At 48.3% G+C, this 22,291-nt stretch overlaps 1 protein-coding gene across 1 annotated transcript in view; it reads right to left on the bottom strand.

The window, feature by feature from the left end:
• Positions 1-1,506: 1,506 nt before the first annotated feature.
• Positions 1,507-22,291, bottom strand: part of LOC116970188 (zinc finger protein 239-like) — a 37,161-nt gene continuing 16,376 nt past the window's right edge. Inside the window, exons 2-3 of the mRNA XM_033016894.1 lie at positions 1,680-1,828; positions 1,507-1,595 (exon numbers count right to left, since the gene is read on the bottom strand). Coding sequence (XP_032872785.1) covers positions 1,507-1,595; positions 1,680-1,828 — 238 coding nt within the window. The remainder of the gene's footprint in view (positions 1,596-1,679; positions 1,829-22,291) is intronic.

The following is a 22,291-nucleotide window of genomic DNA, read 5'->3' as shown; positions in this document are numbered from 1 at the left end:
ACCCTCCACACCCCATCCTCCCCCTCCTGAACACTCCACACCCCCCCCTCCTGAACACTCCACACCCCATCCCCCCCTCCTGAACACTCCACACCCCATCCCCCCCTCCTGAACACTCCACACCCCATCCTCCCCTCCTGAACACTCCACACCCCTTCCCTGATGAGCGGGGACCCGGTTGACAAACGGCGCCACTCTCCCCGGGGATTCACCGTGGCGCGTACAGCGGTAGAGTTGCTGCCTTACAGCAAAATGCAGCGCTGGAGACCTGGGTTCGATCCCGACTACGGGCGCTAACCGTACGGAGTTTGCACGTTCTCCCCGTGACCTGCGTGGGTTTTCTCCCAGATCTCCGGCTTCCTCCCACATTCCAAAGACGTGCAGGTTTGCAAGTTAATTGGCTTGGTGAATGTCAACATTGTCCCTAGTGGGTGTAGGATACGTTTGTGACATCCAGTGATGGTGATTATAGGCAAAGATACAGAGCAACGGAGACGTGCTGTATCCCCTCTCTACCCCCTCCCTATCTGGTCCCCTCCTCTCACCCCCCTCTCCTCTCTCCCCACCCCCGTTCTCTTTACCCGCCCCCTTCTCCTCTCCCCCTCCCCCCTTCTCCTCTCCCCCTCACCCCCTTCTCCTCTCCCCCTCACCCCCTTCTCCTCTCCCCCTCACCTCCTCTCTCCTCTCCCCACCCCTCCTTCTCTTTATCTGCGCCCCTTCTCCTCTCCCCTACCCCCCATCTACTCCCCTCTCTCCCCCCCCCCCACCATCTCCTCTCCCCACTCCCTTCTCCTCTCCCCCAACAGAAACCACCATATTAAGGACAGAATAATATGGACATAAAACAACAACAACTTCCTGTGTTATTGGGGAAGGTGAAGCAAGACAGATAATTTACAGCAGGCGCAAGGTGCTCGCCCCCCCCCCCCCCCCCCCCCCACAAAACTGTGTTACACTCGCTCCCGGGCGGATAAACTGTGTTACACTCGCTCCCGGGCGGATAAACTGTGTTACATTCGCTCCCGGGCGGATAAGCTGTATTACACTCGCTCCCGGGCGGATAAACTGTGTTACACTCGCTCCCGGGCGGATAAACTGTGTTACACTCGCTCCCGGGCGGATAAGCTGTATTACACTCGCTCCCGGGCGGATAAACTGTGTTACACTCGCTCCCGGGCGGATAAGCTGCAGCTTTCGACGCCCGTTATCCTCCCGACTCCGACGCTTTCTCCCCGCCCCCCCTTCACCGTCCATCCGCCGCTGAGAACATTTGCCGCCGCCGCCGCCGCTGTTAAACCGCTCCTGACCTCAGGCTCGGCCTCCAGCTGTTGCCCTGATGTCGCTGATTGATTGATTGATTGATTGATTGATTGATTGATCCACCCGCCCACATACCCCACACACACACACTCACCCACCCCGACTGTCGACCATCGCTCCCGGGCGGGCGGGCGGGCGCGCGGACACAGACCGCACTGTTGCCGTCAACGGGAGACTTGACTGACGTCATGACTGGCTGCCGGGAGTCAAGATGGCCGCCGGGATCCCAGCCACCAACTGTCGCCGCTCGCGCTCGCGCTCCAGCTCCACCCGGACTGCCAGTAGTCAAGATGGCCGCCTCTGGCTTCACCCCCGCATCGACGTCAACGGGAGACTGGACTGGACTGGACTGGACCTGCCAGTAGTCAAGATGGCCGCCGGGATCCCAGCCACCAACTGTCGCCGCTCCCGCTCGCGCTCCCTCAGCCGTTGCCGCCCGTTGTTTCCCGCCGTTTCCAGAAGGTTCTTCACCAACGGCCGCTCGCCCGCCCGCCCGCGCGCTCGGTCACTGGGAGTTCGTTCGCTTCTCCACGGCCGACCTTCACATTCCCGCTGGAAATGGGCTGAATAAACACAGGTGGGAAGTTTAAATCATCTTGAATAATGACAACAACGTGTAGTAGACACACAGACAGAGCGGGCGAGGGGCCAGGTGTGAACCTGAACTAACAACTAACAACCTCTGTCTGTCGGTCTACTACAACATGTAGTAGACAGACAGACAGAGGTTGTTAGTTGTTAGTTCAGGTTGTTAGGATGGGATACTGAGGTGGGGGCTCCAGGGCCGAGTCGGGTCTCCGCTGCTGCCGCCGCTACAGCTCCGGGGCCGAGTCGGGTCTCCGCTGCCGCCGCCACAGCTCCAGGACCGAGTCGGGTCTCCGCTGCCGCTGTCACAGCTCCAGGGCCGAGTCGGGTCTCCGCTGCCGCTGCTACAGCTCCAGGGCCGAGTCGGGTCTCCGCTGCCGCCGCCACAACTCCAGGGCCGAGTCGGGTCTCCGCTGCTGCTGCCGCTGCTACAGCTCCGGGGCCGAGTCGGGTCTCCGCTGCCGCTGCTACAGCTCCAGGGCCGAGTCGGGTCTCCGCTGCTGCTGCCGCTGCTACAGCTCCGGGGCCGAGTCGGGTCTCCGCTGCCGCTGCCGCCGCCACAGCTCCAGGGCCGAGTCGGGCTCTGCTGCTCCCGCCGCCACAGCTCCAGGGCCGAGTCGGGTCACCGCTGCCGCTGCCGCTGCCACAGCTCCGATGCCGCCAGCTCCGCCATTAGGCCTCGGCGCAGACGGAGACGGGGACGGGGAATACGACCGAAGAAAAAGTCGCATCCCCCGAAGGAAGAGACCAAAGCATGTTTCTCCCACCCCACCCACACACATACACAACTTAATAAAAACAAAATTAACTAAAACATGACAAGGAACAAAACGAAAGAAAAAAAACAGACGGACTGCAGGTGGGCCGCAGCTGTTAAGCCAGCGCCGCCATCTATGGCATGCTGGCATGAACATCAATTGCCCTCTGTAAATGTGCCCCTAATATGCAGAATGTGAGATAACATAAAACTAGTGTGAGCGGGTGATCGATTGATGATTGGCATGGACTCGCTGGGCCGAAGGGCCTGTTTGCATACTGTGCCTCTGAACTCTGAATGCTAAAGCTAAAGTGTGAGAATAAGTTGCGTTTAATGTCGCAACGGTGTATTGTGTCAAAAGGTGTCAACATTGTGTCCATCCAGAATCAAGGGTCACAGTTTAAGGATAAGGGGGAAATCTTTTCGGACTGAGATGAGGAAAACATTTTTCACACAGAGAGCGGTGAATCTGTGGAATTCTCTCCCGCAGAAGGTAGTTGAGGCCACAGTTCATTGGCTATATTTAAGAGGGAGTTAGATGTGGCCCTTGTGGCTAAAGGGATCAGGGGGTATGGAGAGAAGGCAGGTACAGGATACTGAGTTGGATGATCAGCCATGATCATATTGAATGGCGGTGCAGGCTCGAAGGGCCGAATGGCCTCTACTCCTGCACCTATTTTCTATGTTTCTAAGAAGAGAATGCACCCGTGGGATTGAACAGTGGGAGAGGGACAATTGTTGTGAGTTAGCGCATTGTTTAGATGCCGCAGGGAATAAGTTACAGCAACAGCCTGGTGACCATTGTCAGGACAAGTCGAGGATGGCAGCCGGGTTTCCCTCCCTCCGGGCAGTGTGTGGGTAGATCCGGCACATGGCCTGACAGCAACCCGCTGATCGGAGCACCTCATCTCCGTCATGTGGTCTGCCTTTTAGCAGAGTGGGGGTGGTGACAGCTATGGGTGGAGGAAAACAGACAACCCTTGATAATTCCATTATTTTGATTCATCACAGCTCCTCCAATGTCTTCGCTGACGGAGCTCCTGGAAAGGTGTGATGATTGGCAGCTGCTGGAATTAACAAATCATTACCGCAAGAAGCTGGAAGCGGCGACTCAAGAGGCGGTGGAGAATGTCGTCTTCGTTCTAGCATACGAGAGATATTTCAGTGAGCTAGAGAACAAGGTAGGGAGAGGAATGGATGAGTGGGTAACTTCAGCTGATACTGAAATGTTTTCATGCACAAATATTGTGGGCCGAATGGTCCATTCTTGTGCTGTCCTGCTTGTAATGAGTCGAGTCGTATACACGTCAATGTACAACACATGTTTATTAAAGTCCACTCACTCACAGCATTCATCTGCATGGTGTTACAGTAACTAGCAGCTACTCACACTCATTACCAATAAACATAATATTACATAGTGACCAAGCAAAGATACTATAAACATAGTAAACACAACTTGTTCCCCCGCAACGATGATTACACTGCGAGAGGCATAACTGAAGTCGGGGCAGGCTTACTAAAATGGCGGAAGTTACGCTCCGTTGCGTCCTACACGTCAGTCCATTGGAATTTACAGGAGTGGTCTATCTTGCTCCGTTCTAGTATCTTTGCTAATTACTTAAGCAGACTTCTGATAATATAAATGCATAGTAGGCGGAGCTTCTACTAACAAGCACTACAATTGGTTAGTAAGAAGTAACCAATCTACACTTCTCTCTATAATCACGGCGCAGTCACAAAGAATATCCCGTACAGTGGTGGTGAGTTTGTCAAATACGCCATTATATTCAGGATGTTGTACAATACACTAACACAACCCAAAGTTTCAATGATTCACATCGCTAGCAAATTTTCAAAACACTCGCGACACTATAGTTTTATGCGCATTTTACATTTTTGGCATAATTAATAGGTGATCAACTTCTCTTTGCAGTCTTACATCCTTGCTTTCCACCAGGTAGACAAAAATGCTGGAGAAACTCAGCGGGTGAGGCAGCATCTATGGAGCAAAGGAAATAGGCGACGTTTTGGGTCGAGACCCTTCTTCAAACTGATGTGGGGGAGGGGGGGGGGAAGAAGAAAGGAAGAGGCGGAGACAGTGGGCTGAAGGAGAGCTGGGAAGGGGAGGAGAAAGCAGGGACTACCTGAAATTGGAGAAGTCAGTGTTCAATTTTTCAATAAAATCTTGAATACAATCGCAGAGTTCAACTACCAAAATGTTATAATTGGAGGAGACTTCAACTGTGTTTTAGACCCGTACTTAGATAAATCGAGGCAAAAACAAAGAGGCAATATGAAATCTAAAACTAGTGAACTCTTAAATACATATATAAAAAATACAAATATAGCAGACGTTTGGAGGATCGCGAATCCGACTGGAAGGGAATACTCGTTTTATTCAATGGTACACAAAACATATTCACGTATAGATTATTTCCTAGTGGATACAAAACTAATCCCTTATACTATGAACCCTAAATATCACACCAATACGATTTCAGATCACTCCCCGCTAACTTTCGTTTTAAAATTAGAAGGAATGACTACGAACAAATCGTTCTGGAGGTTTAACTCGCAAATTTTAAAAGACCCACAAGGGAGTATATATCTAAAAAAACAGATGGATCTATTTTTTGAGACAAAGGATACACCAGATATATCGCCCACTTTACTATGGGAATCCTTCAAAGCATTTATTAGAGGAGTCATTATCTCGTATCAAGCCTTTCAAAACAAAAAGAATAAGAATGAACAAAGACAATTAGAAGAACAAATCAGACAACTAGATATAGATAATGCTAAAGATCCAACTATGGATAAACATAATAAAATTTTAATACTGAAATTTAAGCTAAATAAATTATTGTCAGAGAAAGTTATAAGACTATTCCAAATTACAAAACAAGAACATTTCGAATTTGGGAATAAACCCCATAAACTTTTGGCACGCCAACTGAAAAAACGGGAAAAAGATCATGCAATTTTAAAGATTAAATCAGATAGAGGGGAATTATTAACACTACCTAATGATATCAATAAAAGATTTGCTCAATTTTACCAGAATTTATACACATCCAAAACGCTAATAGACAATAATAAAGTTTCAGAATTTTTGGACAATTGTAACCTTCCAAAACTAGAACTGAAGGAACAAGAGGAACTGGGAGCACAAATTACATCTAAGGAAATAGAAGACACAATAAACACACTTAAGAATGGAAAAACACCAGGACCAGACGGATTCAGTAATGAATTTTATAAATGTTTTTACGATATAGTTACACCACATCTACAGAAAATGTATACATACGCTTTTAAAGAACAAATCTTACCTGAAACACTAGCAGAATCAACGATCACATTAATACTTAAAAAAGATAAAGATATAGAAGAACCAGGCTCATATAGAGCTATTGCACTGTTAAATACGGATCAAAAAATATTAGCGAAAACACTAGCTAGAAGACTAAGTCAATATGTTAGTCAAATTAATAAACGAGGATCAAACGGGATTTATACCTAAGAGACATTCATTTAATAACCTGAGACGCCTGCTTAACATAATGCATTCACACAAACCTCAAGAACAAGAGTTATCTATCATTTCATTGGACGCAGAAAAAGCGTTTGATCAAGTAGAATGAGATGATATGTTTAAAGTATTGCAAAAATTTCAAATGGGAGAGAACTTCATCGCATGGATAAAATTATTATATAACAAACCCACGGCTAGAATATTAACTAATAATATACTATCTACGAAATTCCAATTATCAAGGGGCAATAGACAAGGATGTTCATTATCACCGCTGTTATTCGTTCTGGTAATTGAACCTTTAGCTGAAAAAATCAGAACACACCCGGATATTTACGGTTATAATACAAAATATTCAAATAACATAATATCTTTATATGCGGACGATGTACTACTGTACATCACAAAACCCCAAATCAGTATACCAAACATATTAAATCTAATTGAGGACTTTGGATCTTTCTCAGGATACAGAATAAACTGGAACAAAAGTGAAATCATGTCGATAAAACCGAAAGACTCAACACATCTCTTGAAATTCCCCTTTAAAATAGCCACAGAAAAAGTATTTGGTAATTGAAATTACTAGAAACTATCACGCTATGTTTAATGCCAATTATAGTCCCTTACTTAAGAAACTAAATAATCTAATCAAATTCTGGAAAACGGTCCCGATGTCTTTAATAGGTCGAATAAATGCCATAAAAATGATCTTTTTACCACAAATCCTATATTTATTCCAATCAATACCTATATATCTTCCAAAAAGGTTTTTCAAAAAATTGGACTCAAACATTACAAATTTTGTATGGGATTATAAATCCCACAGAATACAAAGAACACACCTTAGTAAACCAAAAGAGATGGGTGGTCTAGCGCTCCCTAACTTTATGTACTATAATTGGGCAGTCGATTGGAATCATTAAAAATATGATTCACCTGCTGGACAACTCTGCCCAGCAGGTGGACTGGATTGTAATGGAGAGAGAGGACTGCTCTCCGTGTAATACAGGAGCGACTCTCCTCTCACCAATGAATCTGAATAACAAAAATTACAATAAAAATCCAATGATACATAGCACAATTAGAACTTGGAAACAAATAAAACAGAATCTAAAATTAAGAAATCTATCTCTTTTAATACCAATAGTCAATAACCCGTCGTTTAAACCTTCAATTATAGATAAATCATTTACACAATGGGAAAGAATGGGAATCAAAACGCTCGGAGACTTGTATGAATTTGGAAATTTATTATCATTTCAACAATTACAACTGAAATATAATTTGAGAAATAATCAATATTTAAAATATCTTCAATTGTGTGACTATCTGAAAAAATATAAAAGACTATCATAACATGCCTCCAGACTTACTGGACGAAGCAATGAAGACAAAGGCCGAATCAGCAAACCTAATATCATACTTATACAACACTATTTTAAATATAGAAATACCTACAACTGATGGTATTAGAAGAGACTGGGAACAAGAACTAGCTATAAAAATTTCAAAAGAGAGCTGGGATAAACACTTACTATATGTGCATAAATGCTCGATCAACGTACGACATACTCTAATTCAATTCAAAACATTACATAGACTATACTATTCAAAAAACAAAATAAATAAACTTGTCCCCAACGTCTCACCCATTTGTGATAAATGTCAGTCTCATGAAGCTACCATAGCGCACTCTTTTGTTTTTTGTATAAAAATCCAAAAATTCTGGAACGAAATATTTGAAATCTTCACAAAATTATTTAAAATAAAACTCATACCAAAACCAGAATGGATTATTTTTGGAACAACGGAAGGTAGCCCTGAACTAAACGTGTTTCAAAATAATTTACTTAATTACGGGCTAATAATGGGGAAAAAAAGCTTATACTCATATTCTGGAAAAACGCTCCTATACCAACAATAAAAATGTGGATTTCAAACATGTTCGAAACATTACACCTGGAAGATATGAGACCCCTCCTACCAGGCAAAGCAGACCACTTCCAAAAGACGTGGTCTGCATTTATGGACTTACAGTGGCTTGCAAAAGTATTCATACCCCTTGAACTTTTCCACATTTTGTCATGTTACAACCACAAATGTAAATGTATTTTATTGGGATTTTATGTGATAGACCAACACAAAGTGGTGCATAATTGTGAAGTGGAAGGAAAATGATACATGGTTTTCAAATTTTTTTACAAATAAAAAACTGAAAAGTGTGGCGTGCAAAAGTATTCAGCCCCCCTGAGTCAATACTTTGTAGAACCACCTTTCGCTGCAATTACAGCTGCAAGTCTTTTGGGGTATGTCTCTACCAGCTTTGCACATCTAGAGACTGAAATCTTTGCCCATTCTTCTTTGCAAAATAGCTCAAGCTCAGTCAGATTGGACGGAGAGCGTCTGTGAACAGCAATTTTCAAGTCTTGCCAGAGATTCTCAATTGGATTTAGGTCTGGACTTTGACTGGGCCATTCTAACACATGAATATGCTTTGATCTAAACCATTCCATTGTAGCTCTGGCTGTATGTTTAGGGTCGTTGTCCTGCTGGAAGGTGAACCTCCGCCCCAGTCTCAAGTCTTTTGCAGACTCTAACAGGTTTTCTTCCAAGATTGCCCTGTATTTGGCTCCATCCATCTTCCCATCAACTCTGACCAGCTTCCCTGTCCCTGCTGAAGAAAAGCATCCCCACAGCATGATGCTGCCACCACCATGTTTCACAGTGGGGATGGTGTGTTCAGGGTGATGTGCAGTGTTAGTTTTCCGCCACACATAGCGTTTTGCATTTAGGCCAAAAACTTCAATTTTGGTCTCATCTGACCAGAGCACCTTCCTCCACATGTTTGCTGTGTCCCCCACATGGCTTGTGGCAAACTGCAAACGGGACTTCTTATGGCTTTTTTTCCCAACAATGGCTTTCTTCTTGCCACTCTTCCATAAAGGCCCGATTTGTGGAGTGCACGACTAATAGTTGTCCTGTGGACAGATTCTCCCACCTGAGCTGTGGATCTCTGCAGCTCCTCCAGAGTTACCATGGGCCTCTTGGCTGCTTCTCTGATCAATGCTCTCCTTGCCCGGCCTGTCAGTTTAGGTGGACGGCCATGTCTTGGTAGGTTTGCAGTTGTGCCATACTATTTCCATTTTCGGATGATGGATTGAACAGTGCTCCGTGAGATGTTCAAAGCTTGGGATTTTTTTTATAACCTAACCCTGCTTTAAACTTCCCCATAACTTTATCCCTGACCTGTCTGGTGTGTTCCTTGGGCTTCATGATGCTGTTTGTCACTAATGTTCTCTAAGAAACCTCTGAGGCCGTCACAGAACATCTGTATTTATTCTGAGATTAGATTACACACAAGTGGACTCTATTTACTAATTAGGTGACTTCTGAAGGCAATTGGTTGCACTGGATTTTATTTAGGGGTATCAGAGTAAAGGGGGGCTGAATACATTTGCACGCCACACTTTTCAGTTTTTTATTTGTAAAAAAATGTGAAAACCATGTATCATTTTCCTTCCACTTCACAATTATGCGCCACTTTGTGTTGGTCTATCACATAAAATCCCAATAAAATACATTTACGTTTATGGTTGTAACGTGACAAAATGTGGAAAAGTTCAAGGGGTATGAATACTTTTGCAAGCCACTGTATTACAAGCAAGTTCAAGTTCAAGTGAGTTTATTGTCATGTGTCCCTGTATAGGACAATGAAATTCTTGCTTTGCTTAAGCACACAGAAAATAGTAGGCATTTACTACAAAACAGATAAATGTGTCCATATACCATGATATAAATATATACACACATGAATAAATAAACTGGTAAAGTGCAAATAACAGAAAGTGGTTGTTAATAATCAGAGTTTTGTCCGAGCCAGGTTTAATAGCCTGATGGCTGAGGGGAAGTAGCTATTCCTGAACCTGGTTGTTGCAGTCTTCAGGCTCCTGTACCTTCTACCTGAAGGTAGCAGGGAGATGAGTGTGTGGCCAGGATGGTGTGGGTCTTTGATGATACTGCCAGCCTTTTTGAGGCAGCGACTGCGATAAATCCCCTCGATGGAAGGAAGGTCGGAGCCGATGATGGACTGGGCAGTGTTTACTACTTTTTGTAGTCTTTTCCTCTCCAGGGCGCTCAAATTGCCGAACCAAGCCACGATGCAACCGGTCAGCATGCTCTCGACTGTGCACCTGTAGAAGTTAGAGAGAGTCTTCCTTGACAATCCGACTCTCCGTAATCTTCTCAGGAAGTAGAGGCGCTGATGAGCTTTTTTGATAATTGCGTTAGTGTTCTCGGACCAGGAAAGATCTTCAGAGATGTGCACGCCCAGGAATTTGAAGTTCTTGACCCTTTCAACCATCGACCCGTTGATATAAATGGGGCTGTGGGTCCCCCTCCTACTCCTTCCAAAGTACACAATCAGTTCCTTGGTTTTGCTGGTGTTGAGGGCCAGGTTATTGCGCTGGCACCATATGGACAGTTGCTCGATCTTTCTTCTGTACTCTGACTCATCCCCATCAGTGATACGCCCCACAATAGTGGTGTCGTCAGCGAACTTGATGATGGAGTTCGCACTGTGGTTCGCTACGCAGTCATGGGTATAGAGTGAGTACAGCAGGGGGCTGAGCACGCAGCATAAGGTGCAACAGTAATTTAATGTTGTGGGGGGGATAAATAAATGGTGTGGGGGGGAGGGGGGGGTGTGGGGGGGGAGGGTGTGGGGGTGTGGGGGGGGAGGGGGGGTGTGTGTGGGGGGGAGGGGGGTGTGTGGGGGGGGAGGGGGGGGGTGGGGGGGGGGAGGGGGGGGGGGGGGGGGTGTGGGGGGGGAGGGGGGAGGGGGGGGGGGAGGGGGTGGTGTGGGGGGGAGGGGGGGGGTGTGTGGGGGGAGGGGGGGGGGTGTGGGGGGAGGGGGGTGTGGGGGGAGGGGGTATGTGGCGGGGGTATGGTGGGGGGGGGTATGTGGGGGGGAGGGGGGGTATGTGTGTGGTGGGGGGAGGGGGGAATGTGGGGGGGAAGGTGTGGGGGGAGGGGGGAATGTGGGGGGGAAGGTGTGGGGGGAGGGGGGGTATGTGGGGGGGGGTGGGTGTGGGGGGGAGGGGGGAATGTGGGGGGGAAGGGGGGTGGGGGGTATGTGGGGGAGGGGGGGTGAACCTTCTCTGTACTCCCTCTATGGCAAGAATGTCTTTCCTCAGATTAGGAGACCAAAACTGTACGCAATACTCCAGGTGTGGTCTCACCAAGACCCTCTCACCAAAACATCCTCTCCAGGTCCACTCTTTCCAGGGCTTTCACTATTCGGTATGAAACACATTCTTGCCATAGAAGGAGAAGGTTCACCAGACTGATTCCTGGGATGGCAGGACTTTCATATGAAGAAAGACTGGATAGACTCGGCTTGTACTCGCTGGAATTTAGAAGATTGAGGGGGGGATCTTATAGAAACGTACAAAATTCTTAAGGGGTTGGACAGGCTAGATGCAGGAAGATTGTTCCCGATGTTGGGGAAGTCCAGAACAAGGGGCCACACACAATTTAAGGATAAGGGGGAAGTCTTTTAGGACCGAGATGAGAAAAACATTTTTTTTCCACACACAGAGAGTGGTGAATCTGTGGAATTCTCTGCCACAGAAGGTAGTTGAGGCCACACAGTTCATTGGCTATATTTAAGAGGGAGTTAGATGTGGCCCTTGTGGCTAAAGGGATCAGGGGGTATGGAGAGAAGGCAGGTACAGGATACTGAGTTGGATGATCAGCCATGATCATATTGAATGGCGAATGGTGCAGGCTCGAAGAGGGAGTTAGATGTGGCCCTTGTGGCTAAAGGGATCAGGGGGTATGGAGAGAAGGCAGGTACAGGATACTGAGTTGGATGATCAGCCGTGATCATATTGAATGGCGGTGCAGGCTCGAAGGGCCGAATGGCCTCTACTCCTGCACCTATTGTCTATGTTTCTATGTTTCAATGAGATATTGGGCCTAAAACTCTTCACAATGTTTTCTGGTGAGGTGGTGGGGGAGACTTACCGCAGCCTCATAGAGTCAAAGAGCAGGGAAGCAGGCCTTTCGGCCCATCTCATCCATACTGATTCAAGGACGGATCCCCATCCAAACTAGTCCCATTCTCCTGCGTTTGGCCCATATCCCACCGAACCTTTCCCCTCCAAGTACCCGCGCAAGCGTCTTTCAACGTGCGGACACGGTGGCTCAGCGATAGAGCTGGTGCCTCACAGCGCCAGAGATCGGAGCTGAGGCGGCGGCAACATCACCACGGAGGTCCGCTGGACTGGAGGGCGGCATCTTCGGCCTGGATCGCCTCAGCGCAGAGGGGAGAACAAGGAGGGAAGCGACAGTGACTTTAAGACTTTTGCCTCCATCACAGTGAGGAGGTGCCTGGTGAACTCACTGTGGTGGATGTTGATTTGTGTTGAGTGTGTGTTTTGTTGTTTATTGTTATTGTGTATGACTGCAGGCGGGGAGAGGGAGAGGGGGAGGAGAGAGGGGTGGGGGAGAGGGGTGGGGTACGGGGGGATGGAGGAGGGGATGGAGGGGAGGAGGGAGATGGGGTAGGGGAGGGAGGGGAAGAGTGGAGGGAGGGGAAGAGTGGAGGGGGGGAAAGGGGTGGGGGGAGAGTGGGAGGGGGGGAGAGAAGTGGAAGAGTGGGGAGGGGTAAGGGGAGTGGTGGAAGAGGGACAGAGGGGCAGGGGAAGGGGTGGTGGGTGAGGGGAGGGAGGGGGAGAGAGATGGGAGGGGTGGGGTAAGGGAGAGAAGTGGAAGAGTGGGGAGGGAGGGGTAGGGAGAGTGGTGGAAGAGGGGTAGGGGGAAGGGGGCGGAGGGAGAGAGGGAAGGGAGGGGCAGAGAGTGGGAGGGGGAGAGGAAGGGGGAAGAGAAGTGGAACAGTGGGTAGGGAGGGAGGGGTAGGGGAGAGTGGTGGAAGAGGGACGTAGGGGGAAGGGGGTGGAGGGAGAGAGGGAAGGGAGGGGGATGGGAGGGGTGGGAGAGGCAGAGGGGTGGGGTAAGGGAGAGAAGTGGAAGAGTGGGGAGGGAGGGGTAGGGAGAGTGGTGGAAGAGGGACAGAGGGGTAGGGCGAAGGGGGCGGAGGGAGAGAGGGAAGGGAGGAGGAAGGGAGATGGAGAGGGGGAGGAGAGGGGTGGGGTACGGGAGGAGAGGGGTGGGGAATGGAGGGGAGGGGAACAGTGGAGGGGGGAAGGGGTAGGGGGAGCGGTGGAAGATGGACAGAGGGGAAGGGGGCGGAGGGAGAGAGGGAGGGGGGGTGGGAGAGAGTGGGAGGGGGAGGGGAAGGGGGGAGAGAAGTGGAAGAGTGGGTAGGGAGGGAGGGGTAGGGGAGAGTGGTGGAAGAGGGACAGAGGGGTAGGGGGAAGGGGGCGGAGGGAGAGAGGGAAGGGAGGGGGAGAGAGTGGGAGGGGGAGGGGAAGGGGAAGGGGGGAGAGAAGTGGTACAGTGGGTAGGGAGGGAGGGGTAGGGAGAGTGGTGGAAGAAGGACAGAGGGGTAGGGGGAAGGGGGCGGAGGGAGAGAGGGAAGGGAGGAGGAAGGGAGATGGAGAGGGGGAGGAGAGGGGTGGGGTACGGGAGGAGAGAGGGGTGGGGAAGGGAGGGGAGGGGAAGAGTGGAGGGGGGGGATGGGGCTTGTGGCTAAAGGGATCAGGGGGTATGGAGAGAAGGCAGGTACAGGATACTGAGTTGGATGATCAGCCATGATCATATTGAATGGCGGTGCAGGCTCGAAGGGCCGAATGGCCTCTACTCCTGCACCTATTGTCTATGGACAATAGGTGCAGGAGTAGTGGAAGAGGGACAGAGGGGGAAGGGGCGGAGGGAGAGAGGGAGAGAGGGAAGGGAGCGGGAGAGGGGAAGGGGGAGAGAAGTGGTACAGTGGGTAGGGAGCGAGGGGTAAGGGAGAGTGGTGGAAGAGGGACGTAGGGGGGAAGGGGCGGAGGGAGAGAGGGGTGGGAGAGAAGTGGAAGAGTGGGGAGGGAGGGGTAGGGAGAGTGGTGGAAGAGGGACAGAGGGGTAGGGGGAAGGGGGCGGAGGGAGAGAGGGAAGGGGGGTGGGGGAGAAAGGGATGGGGGTGCGAGGAGGAGAGGGAGAGGGGGAGGAGAGAGGGGTGAGGGGAGGGGGAGAGAGGAGTGGGGGAGGGGGGAGATGGGGTACCCCCTCCAGTTTAAATTCCATTTGCAGGACCAAGAATCCAAGATCCGACTACAGGCGCTTGTCTGTACGGAGTTTCTACGACGGACCGGTCGTGGGCTTTCTCCGGGATCTCCAGTTTCCTCCCACACTCCAGGTTTGGAGGTTAATTGGCCTGGTGCAATTATAAATCGTTCCCAGAGATGCGGGTTTGTAGGTTAATTGGCTTCGGTAGGAATTGTAAACTCCCTAGTGTGTGTAGGGTAGAGTGAGTGTGCAGGGCGATCGCTGGTCGGCACAGACTCGGTGGGCCGAAGGGCCTGTGTCCACGATGTATCGCCAAACTAAACACAGAACTAGTGCGTGAATGGGTGATTGATGTTCAGCGTGACTAGGGAAGGAGGCCATTACCAGGCAGTGGCTTCATGTAAAAAGTCCAAAACAGGAACAGGGGTTAGAAATTGTGGGAGGCATCTTTACTATGGAGCAACTGACAGATTCCTTGAGAGTCGAGGAGAATTCATTTGAGAAGATCTGGGGGAAAATGGCCCATGACACCAACTAGATAAATGCCGAGCTAGATCTGGGAAGGGGAGTTAATAATAATAATAATAATACATTTTATTTATGGGCGCCTTTCAAGAGTCTCAAGGACACCTTACAAAAATTTAGCAGGTAGAGGAAAAACATGTAAGTGGAATGAAATAAATAGTAGAGACATGACTAGTACACAAAGTAAAGACAGAATTCAATACAAAACACAATATGAGGCAAATTAATGCACAGATGAAAAGGGAGGGGGACGTGGGGCTAAGGATAGGCAGAGGTGAAGAGATGGGTCTTGAGGCGGGACTGGAAGATGGTGAGGGACACGGGAATTGCGGATCAGTTGGGGGAGGGAGTTCCAGAGCCTGGGAGCTGCCCTGGAGAAGGCTCTGTCCCCAAAACTGCGGAGGTTGGACTTGTGGATGGAGAGGAGACCGGCTGATGTGGATCTGAGGGACCGTGAGGGTCGGTAGGGGGAGAGGAGGTCAGGGGGGGGGGGCAGATGGTGGAGGGCTTTGTAGGTGAGGATCAGGATTTTGTAGGTGATCCGGTGGGAGATGGGAAGCCAGTGAAGTTGTTTGAGGACTTGAGGTTGTTTGAGGATGGTAGGCTGTTTCCGCGCTGTATCTCTCTCTATGGGATGGGATAGCAGCACATTTGGAAAGTGGTGAAATCATTGGACAAAGTCAGCATGGATTTACGAAAGGTAAATCATGTCTGACGAATCTTATAGAATTTTTCGAGGATGTAACTAGTAGAGTGGATAAGGGAGAACCAGTGGATGTGTTATATCTGGACTTCCAGAAGGCTTTCGACAAGGTCCCACATAAGAGATTAGTATACAAACTTAAAGCACACGGCATTGGGGGTTCAGTATTGATGTGGATAGAGAACTGGCTGGCAGACAGGAAGCAAAGAGTAGGAGTAAACGGGTCCTTTTCACAATGGCAGGCAGTGACTAGTGGGGTACCGCAAGGCTCAGTGCTGGGACCCCAGCTATTTACGATATATATTAATGATTTGGACGAGGGAATTGAATGCAACATCTCCAAGTTTGGGGATGACACGAAGCTGGGGGGCAGTGTTAGCTGTGAGGAGGATGCTAGGAGGCTGCAAGGTGACTTGGATAGGCTGGGTGAGTGGGCAAATGCATGGCAGATGCAGTATAATGTGGATAAATGTGAGGTTATCCACTTTGGTGGCAAAAACAGGAAAGTAGACTATTATCTGAATGGTGGCCGATTAGGAAAAGGGGAGATGCAACGAGACCTGGGTGTCATGGTACACCAGTCATTGAAAGTAGGCATGCAGGTGCAGCAGGCAGTGAAGAAAGCCAATGGTATGTTAGCATTCATAGCAAAAGGATTTGAGTCTAGGAGCAGGGAGGTTCTACTGCAGTTGTACAGGGTCTTGGTGAGACCACACCTGGAGTATTGCGTACAGTTTTGGTCTCCTAATCTGAGGAAAGACATTCTTGCCATAGAGGGAGTACAGAGAAGGTTCACCAGACTGATTCCTGGGATGTCAGGACTTTCATATGAAGAAAGACTGGATAGACTCGGCTTGTACTCGCTAGAATTTAGAAGATTGAGGGGGGGATCTTATAGAAACTTACAAAATTCTTAAGGGGTTGGACAGGCTAGATGCAGGAAGATTGTTCCCGATGTTGGGGAAGTCCAGAACAAGGGGCCACACACACAGTTTAAGGATAAGAGGGAAGTCTTTTAGGACCGAGATGAGAAAAACATTTTTTTTTCACACACAGAGAGTGGTGAATCTGTGGAATTCTCTGCCACAGAAGGTAGTTGAGGCCACAGTTCATTGGCTATATTTAAGAGGGAGTTAGATGTGGCCCTTGTGGCTAAAGGGATCAGGGGGTATGGAGAGAAGGCAGGTACAGGATACTGAGTTGGATGATCAGCCATGATCATATTGAATGGCGAATGGTGCAGGCTCGAAGGGCCGAATGGCCTCTACTCCTGCACCTATTGTCTATGTTTCTATGTTTCTCTCCCTTTGTCCTGTATCTGTACACTGTGGACGGCTCGATTGTGATCGTGTGTAGTCTTTCCACCGACTGGAGAGAACGCCACAACAAAGCTTTTCACTGTGCCTCCGAACTAAACTAAAGCTGGGAAAAGGGGAAGTACAACGGAATCTGGGGGGTCCTTGTACACCAGTCTATGAAAGTAAGCATGCAGGTACAGCAGGCAGTAAAGAAAGCAAATGGCATGTTGGCCTTTATAACAAGAGGAGTTGAATATAGGAGCAAAGAGGTCCTTCTGCAGTTGTACAGGGCCCTGGTGAGACCACACCTGGAGTATTGTGTGCAGTTTTGGCCTGTTGGCCTTCATAACAAGGGGAGTTGAGTACAGGAGCAAAGAGGTCCTTCTGCAGTTGTACAGGGCCCTGGTGAGACCACACCTGGAGTATTGTGTACAGTTTTGGTCCCCTAATTTGAGGAAGGACATTCTTGCTATTGAGGGAGCCCAGCGTAGGTTCACCAGGTTAATTCCCGGGATGGCGGGACTGTCATATGCTGAGAGAATGGAGCGGCTGGGCATGTACACTCTGTGGAGTTTAGAAGGATGAGAGGGTATATATCATTGAAACATATATTGGACACGCTAGAGGCAGGAAACATGTTCCCGATGTTGGGGGAGTCCAGAACCAGGAGAAACATAGGAAATAGGTGCAGGAGTAGAGGCCATTCGGCCCTTCGAGCCTGCACCGCAATTCAATATGATCACGGCTGATCATCCAACTCAGTATCCTGTACCTGCCTTCTCTCCATACCCCCTGATCCCTTTAGCCACAAGGGCCACATCTAACTCCCTCTTAAATATAGCCAATGAACTGTGGCCTCAACTACCTTCTGTGGCAGAGAATTCCACAGATTCAACACTCTCTGTGTGTGAAAAAAAAATGTTTTTCTCATCTCGGTCCTAAAAGATTTCCCCCTTATCCTTTTACACAGAGAGTGGTGAATCTGTGGAATTCTCTGCCACAGAAGGTAGTTGAGGCCACAGTTCATTGGCTATATTTAAGAGGGAGTTAGATGTGGTTAAAGGGATCAGGGGGTATGGAGAGAAGGCAGGTACAGGATACTGAGTTGGATGATCAGCCATGATCATATTGAATGGCGGTGTAGGCTCGAAGGGCCGAATGGCCTCCACTCCTGCACCTATTGCCTATGTTTCTATGTGTCTAAACTGTGACCCCTTGTCCTGGACTTCCCCAACATCGGGAACAATCTTCCTGCATCTAGCCTGTCCAACCCCTTAAGAATTTTGTACGTTTCTATAAGATCCCCCCTCAATCTTCTAAATTCTAGCGAGTACAAGCCGAGTCTATCCAGTCTTTCTTCATATGAAAGTCCTGCCATCCCAGGAATCAGTCTGGTGAACCTTCTCTGTACTCCCTCTATGGCAAGAATGTCCTTCCTCAGATTAGGAGACCAAAACTGTACGCAATACTCCAGGTGTGGTCTCACCAAGACCCTGTACAACTGCAGTAGAACCTCCCTGCTCCTATACTCAAATCCTCTATGGCAAGAATGTCTTTCCTCAGATTAGGAGACCAAAACTGTACACAATACTCCAGGTGTGGTCTCACCAAGACCCTGTACAACTGCAGTAGAACCTCCCTGCTCCTAGACTCAAATCCTCTATGGCAGAGAATTCCACAGATTCACCACTCTCTGTGTGTGAAAAAAAAATGTTTTTCTCATCTCGGTCCGAAAAGATTTCCCCCTTATCCTTAAACTGTGTGTGTGGCCCCTTGTTCTGGACTTCCCCAACATCGGGAACAATCTTCCTGCATCTAGCCTGTCCAACCCCTTAAGAATTTTGCAAGTTTCTATAAGATCCCCCCTCAATCTTCTAAATTCTAGCGAGTACAAGCCGAGTCTATCCAGTCTTTCTTCATATGAAAGTCCTGCCATCCCAGGAATCAGTCTGGTGAACCTTCTCTGCACTCCCTCTAAGTCAAGTCTATTCGCCACATACACATACGAGATGTGCAGTGAAATGAAAAGGGGCAATGCTCGCGGATTGTGCAAAAAAAAACCCCACTACAAAACAGAATTGAACAGAATCACATATTCACATATTAACTATTTGCGGGAGTCAAAAAAGAAAAAACAGCAATTTAAAAAAGACATCACCCAACAGTAAATCGGTACTGTACAGTTAGCCCCTAGTGAGATAGGAGTTTACAGTTCTAATGGCCTCTGCGTAGAAACTCCTTCTCATCCTCTCCGTTTTCACAGCATGACAGCGGAGGCGTTTGCCTGACAGTAGCAGCTGGAAGAGTCCGTTACTGGGGTGGAAGGGGTCTCCCATAATGTAGCTAGCTCTGGATCTGCACCTTCTGATGTATAGTTCCTGCAGAGGATTTGAGTACAGGAGCAGGGAGGTTCTACTGCAGTTGTACAGGGTCTTGGTGAGACCACACCTGGAGTATTGCGTACAGTTTTGGTCTCCTAATCTGAGGAAAGACATTCTTGCCATAGAGGATTTGAGTATCGGAGCAGGGAGGTTCTACTGCAGTTGTACGGGGTCTTGGTGAGACCACACCTGGAGTATTGCGTACAGTTTTGGTCTCCAAATCTGAGGAAAGACATTCTTGCCATAGAGGATTTGAGTATCGGAGCAGGGAGGTTCTACTGCAGTTGTACATGGTCTTGGAGGAAAGACATTCTTGCCATAGAGGGAGTACAGAGAAGGTTCACCAGACTGATTCCTGGGATGTCAGGACTTTCATATGAAGAAAGACTGGATAGACTCGGCTTGTACTCGCTAGAATTTAGGAGATTGAGGGGGGATCTTATAGAAACTTACAAAATTCTTAAGGGGTTGGACAGGCTAGATGCAGGAAGATTGTTCCCGATGTTGGGGAAGTCCAGAACAAGGGGCCACACACACAGTTTAAGGATAAGGGGGAAATCTTTTCGGACCGAGATGAGAAAAACATTTTTTTTCCACACACAGAGAGTGGTGAATCTGTGGAATTCTCTGCCACAGAAGGTAGTTGAGGCCACAGTTCATTGGCTATATTTAAGAGGGAGTTAGATGTGGCCCTTGTGGCTAAAGGGATCAGGGGGTATGGAGAGAAGGCAGGTACAGGATACTGAGTTGGATGATCAGCCATGATCATATTGAATGGCGGTGCAGGCTCGAGGGGCCGAATGGCCTACTTTCTATGTTTCTATGAATGAGAAGATGCTGGTACTGTTGAATGTCTGCTCCTCGACAGGGCCAAGGAGGAATTATATTAGGAACACTTCTCCATCCGTTTCCCACCACCGATGGCCGACCTGCTGAGTTATACTGGCAGGTACACAAAAATGCTGGAGAAACTGAGCGGGTGCAGCAGCATCTATGGAGCGAAGGAAATAGGCAACGTTTCGGGCCGAAACCCTTCTTCAGACAGATGGGGGGTGGCGGGGAGAAGAAAGGAAAAAGGAGGAGGAGGAGTTTGAGGACTGAGGGAGAGATAGGAAGTGGAGGAGACAGCAAGGGCTAACAAAATTGGGAGAATTCAATGTTCATGCTGCTAGGGTGCAGGCTGCTCAAGCGGAATATGAGGTGCTGTTCCTCCAATTTCCGGTGTTGCTCGCTCTGGCCATGGAGGAGACCCAGGACAGAGAGGTCGGACGGGGAGTGGGAGGGGGAGTTGAAGTGCTGAGCCACCGGGAGGTCAGGTTGGTTCTTGCGGACCGAGCGGAGGTGTTCGGCGAAACGATCGCCTAGCCTGAGCTTGGTCTCACCGAGGTAGATCGGCTGACATCTAGAGCAGCGGATGCAGTAGATGAGGTTGGAGGAGATGCAGGTGAACCTTTGTCGTTATACTGGCACTTTGGAGGGGAATGGACAGGCGACGTGTCGGGTCTTGACCCTGCTGTTTCTCCAGTTTGGGCGTCACCTCACTCGGGCAATGGAGGAGACCCAGGACAGTAAGCAAGTAAAGCAAGTTTATTGGCCAAGTATTCACATACAAGGAATTTGCCTTGGTGCTCCGCCCACAAGTAACAACATGACATACTTGTGGGAGATGCAACGAGACCTGGGTGTCATGGTACACCAGTCATTAAAAGTAGGCATGCAGGTGCAGCAGGCAGTGAAGAAGGCGAATGGTATGTTAGCATTCATTGCAAAAGGATTTGAGTATAGGAGCAGGGAGGTTCTACTGCAGATGTACAGGGTCTTGGTGAGACCACACCTGGAGTATTGCGTACAGTTTTGGTCTCCTAATCTGAGGAAGGACATTCTTGCCAGAGGGAGTACAGAGAAGGTTCACCAGACTGATTCCTGGGATGTCAGGACTTTCATATGAAGAAAGACTGGATAGACTCGGCTTGTACTCGCTAGAATTTAGAAGATTGAGGGGGGATCTTATAGAAACTTGCAAAATTCTTAAGGGGTTGGACAGGCTAGATGCAGGAAGATTGTTCCCGATGTTGGGGAAGTCCAGAACAAGGGGCCACACACACAGTTTAAGGATAAGGGGGAAATCTTTTCGGACCGAGATGAGAAAAACTTTTTTTTTCCCACACACAGAGAGTGGTGAATCTGTGGAATTCTCTGCCACAGAAGGTAGTTGAGGCCACAGTTCATTGGCTATATTTAAGAGGGAGTTAGATGTGGCCCTTGTGGCTAAAGGGATCAGGGGTTATGGAGAGAAGGCAGGTACAGGATACTGAGTTGGATGATCAGCCATGATCATATTGAATGGCGGTGCAGGCTCGAAGGGCCGAATGGCCTCTACTCCTGCACCTATTGTCTATGTTTCTATACAGTGACAGTTACGAATGACTCAGAAAACACTACACATTAATAATAATAAAACATTAATGATAAATAGAGCCAGCATGTTTAGGCACTAAAATAACTCTGAAACATGCAGGCAAAAAGGTAAAATAAAATTATTAAAAAAGGCACAAAAAATGCATTTATTTCCACCACCAAAATATGGTTTAAAATGATAATATAAAGGCACACTACATTAAATGACTGGTTGCACATAATTTACAAGCATTGATTTCAAATTATCTGGTGTTAAACTATGCGGTCTGTCAGACAGAATATGCTTCATTTGTGAAAAACTTTCTACCCCAGCTGAGGTCACTGGTGCATACCCGAAACAAGCTACAGACTCCATATTCAAGTCGGCATCTTGGGCATTACAACTACCTTTGAGAACTTTAGCTATGTTTTGTATTTCTTCAAGATCTTTGTTAGCTAAAATCACTCTCACATTTTCCTTGGATGTCTTTGCCTCCATCGCCAGGAACTTTACGAATATCGTCAGTTACTTTGTTGAAAACCTGTAAGTTATTGACTAATGTTTTCGCCACGTTTCTCAAGGGAAGTGATAGCTTGTGGGAAGCTTGCAAA

Source organism: Amblyraja radiata, unplaced genomic scaffold, assembly GCF_010909765.2.
Source record: "Amblyraja radiata isolate CabotCenter1 unplaced genomic scaffold, sAmbRad1.1.pri scaffold_621_ctg1, whole genome shotgun sequence".
NCBI lineage: Eukaryota > Metazoa > Chordata > Chondrichthyes > Rajiformes > Rajidae > Amblyraja > Amblyraja radiata.
Note: the sequence above shows the minus strand (reverse complement) of the source record. Positions and strands in the feature narration are given on the sequence as shown.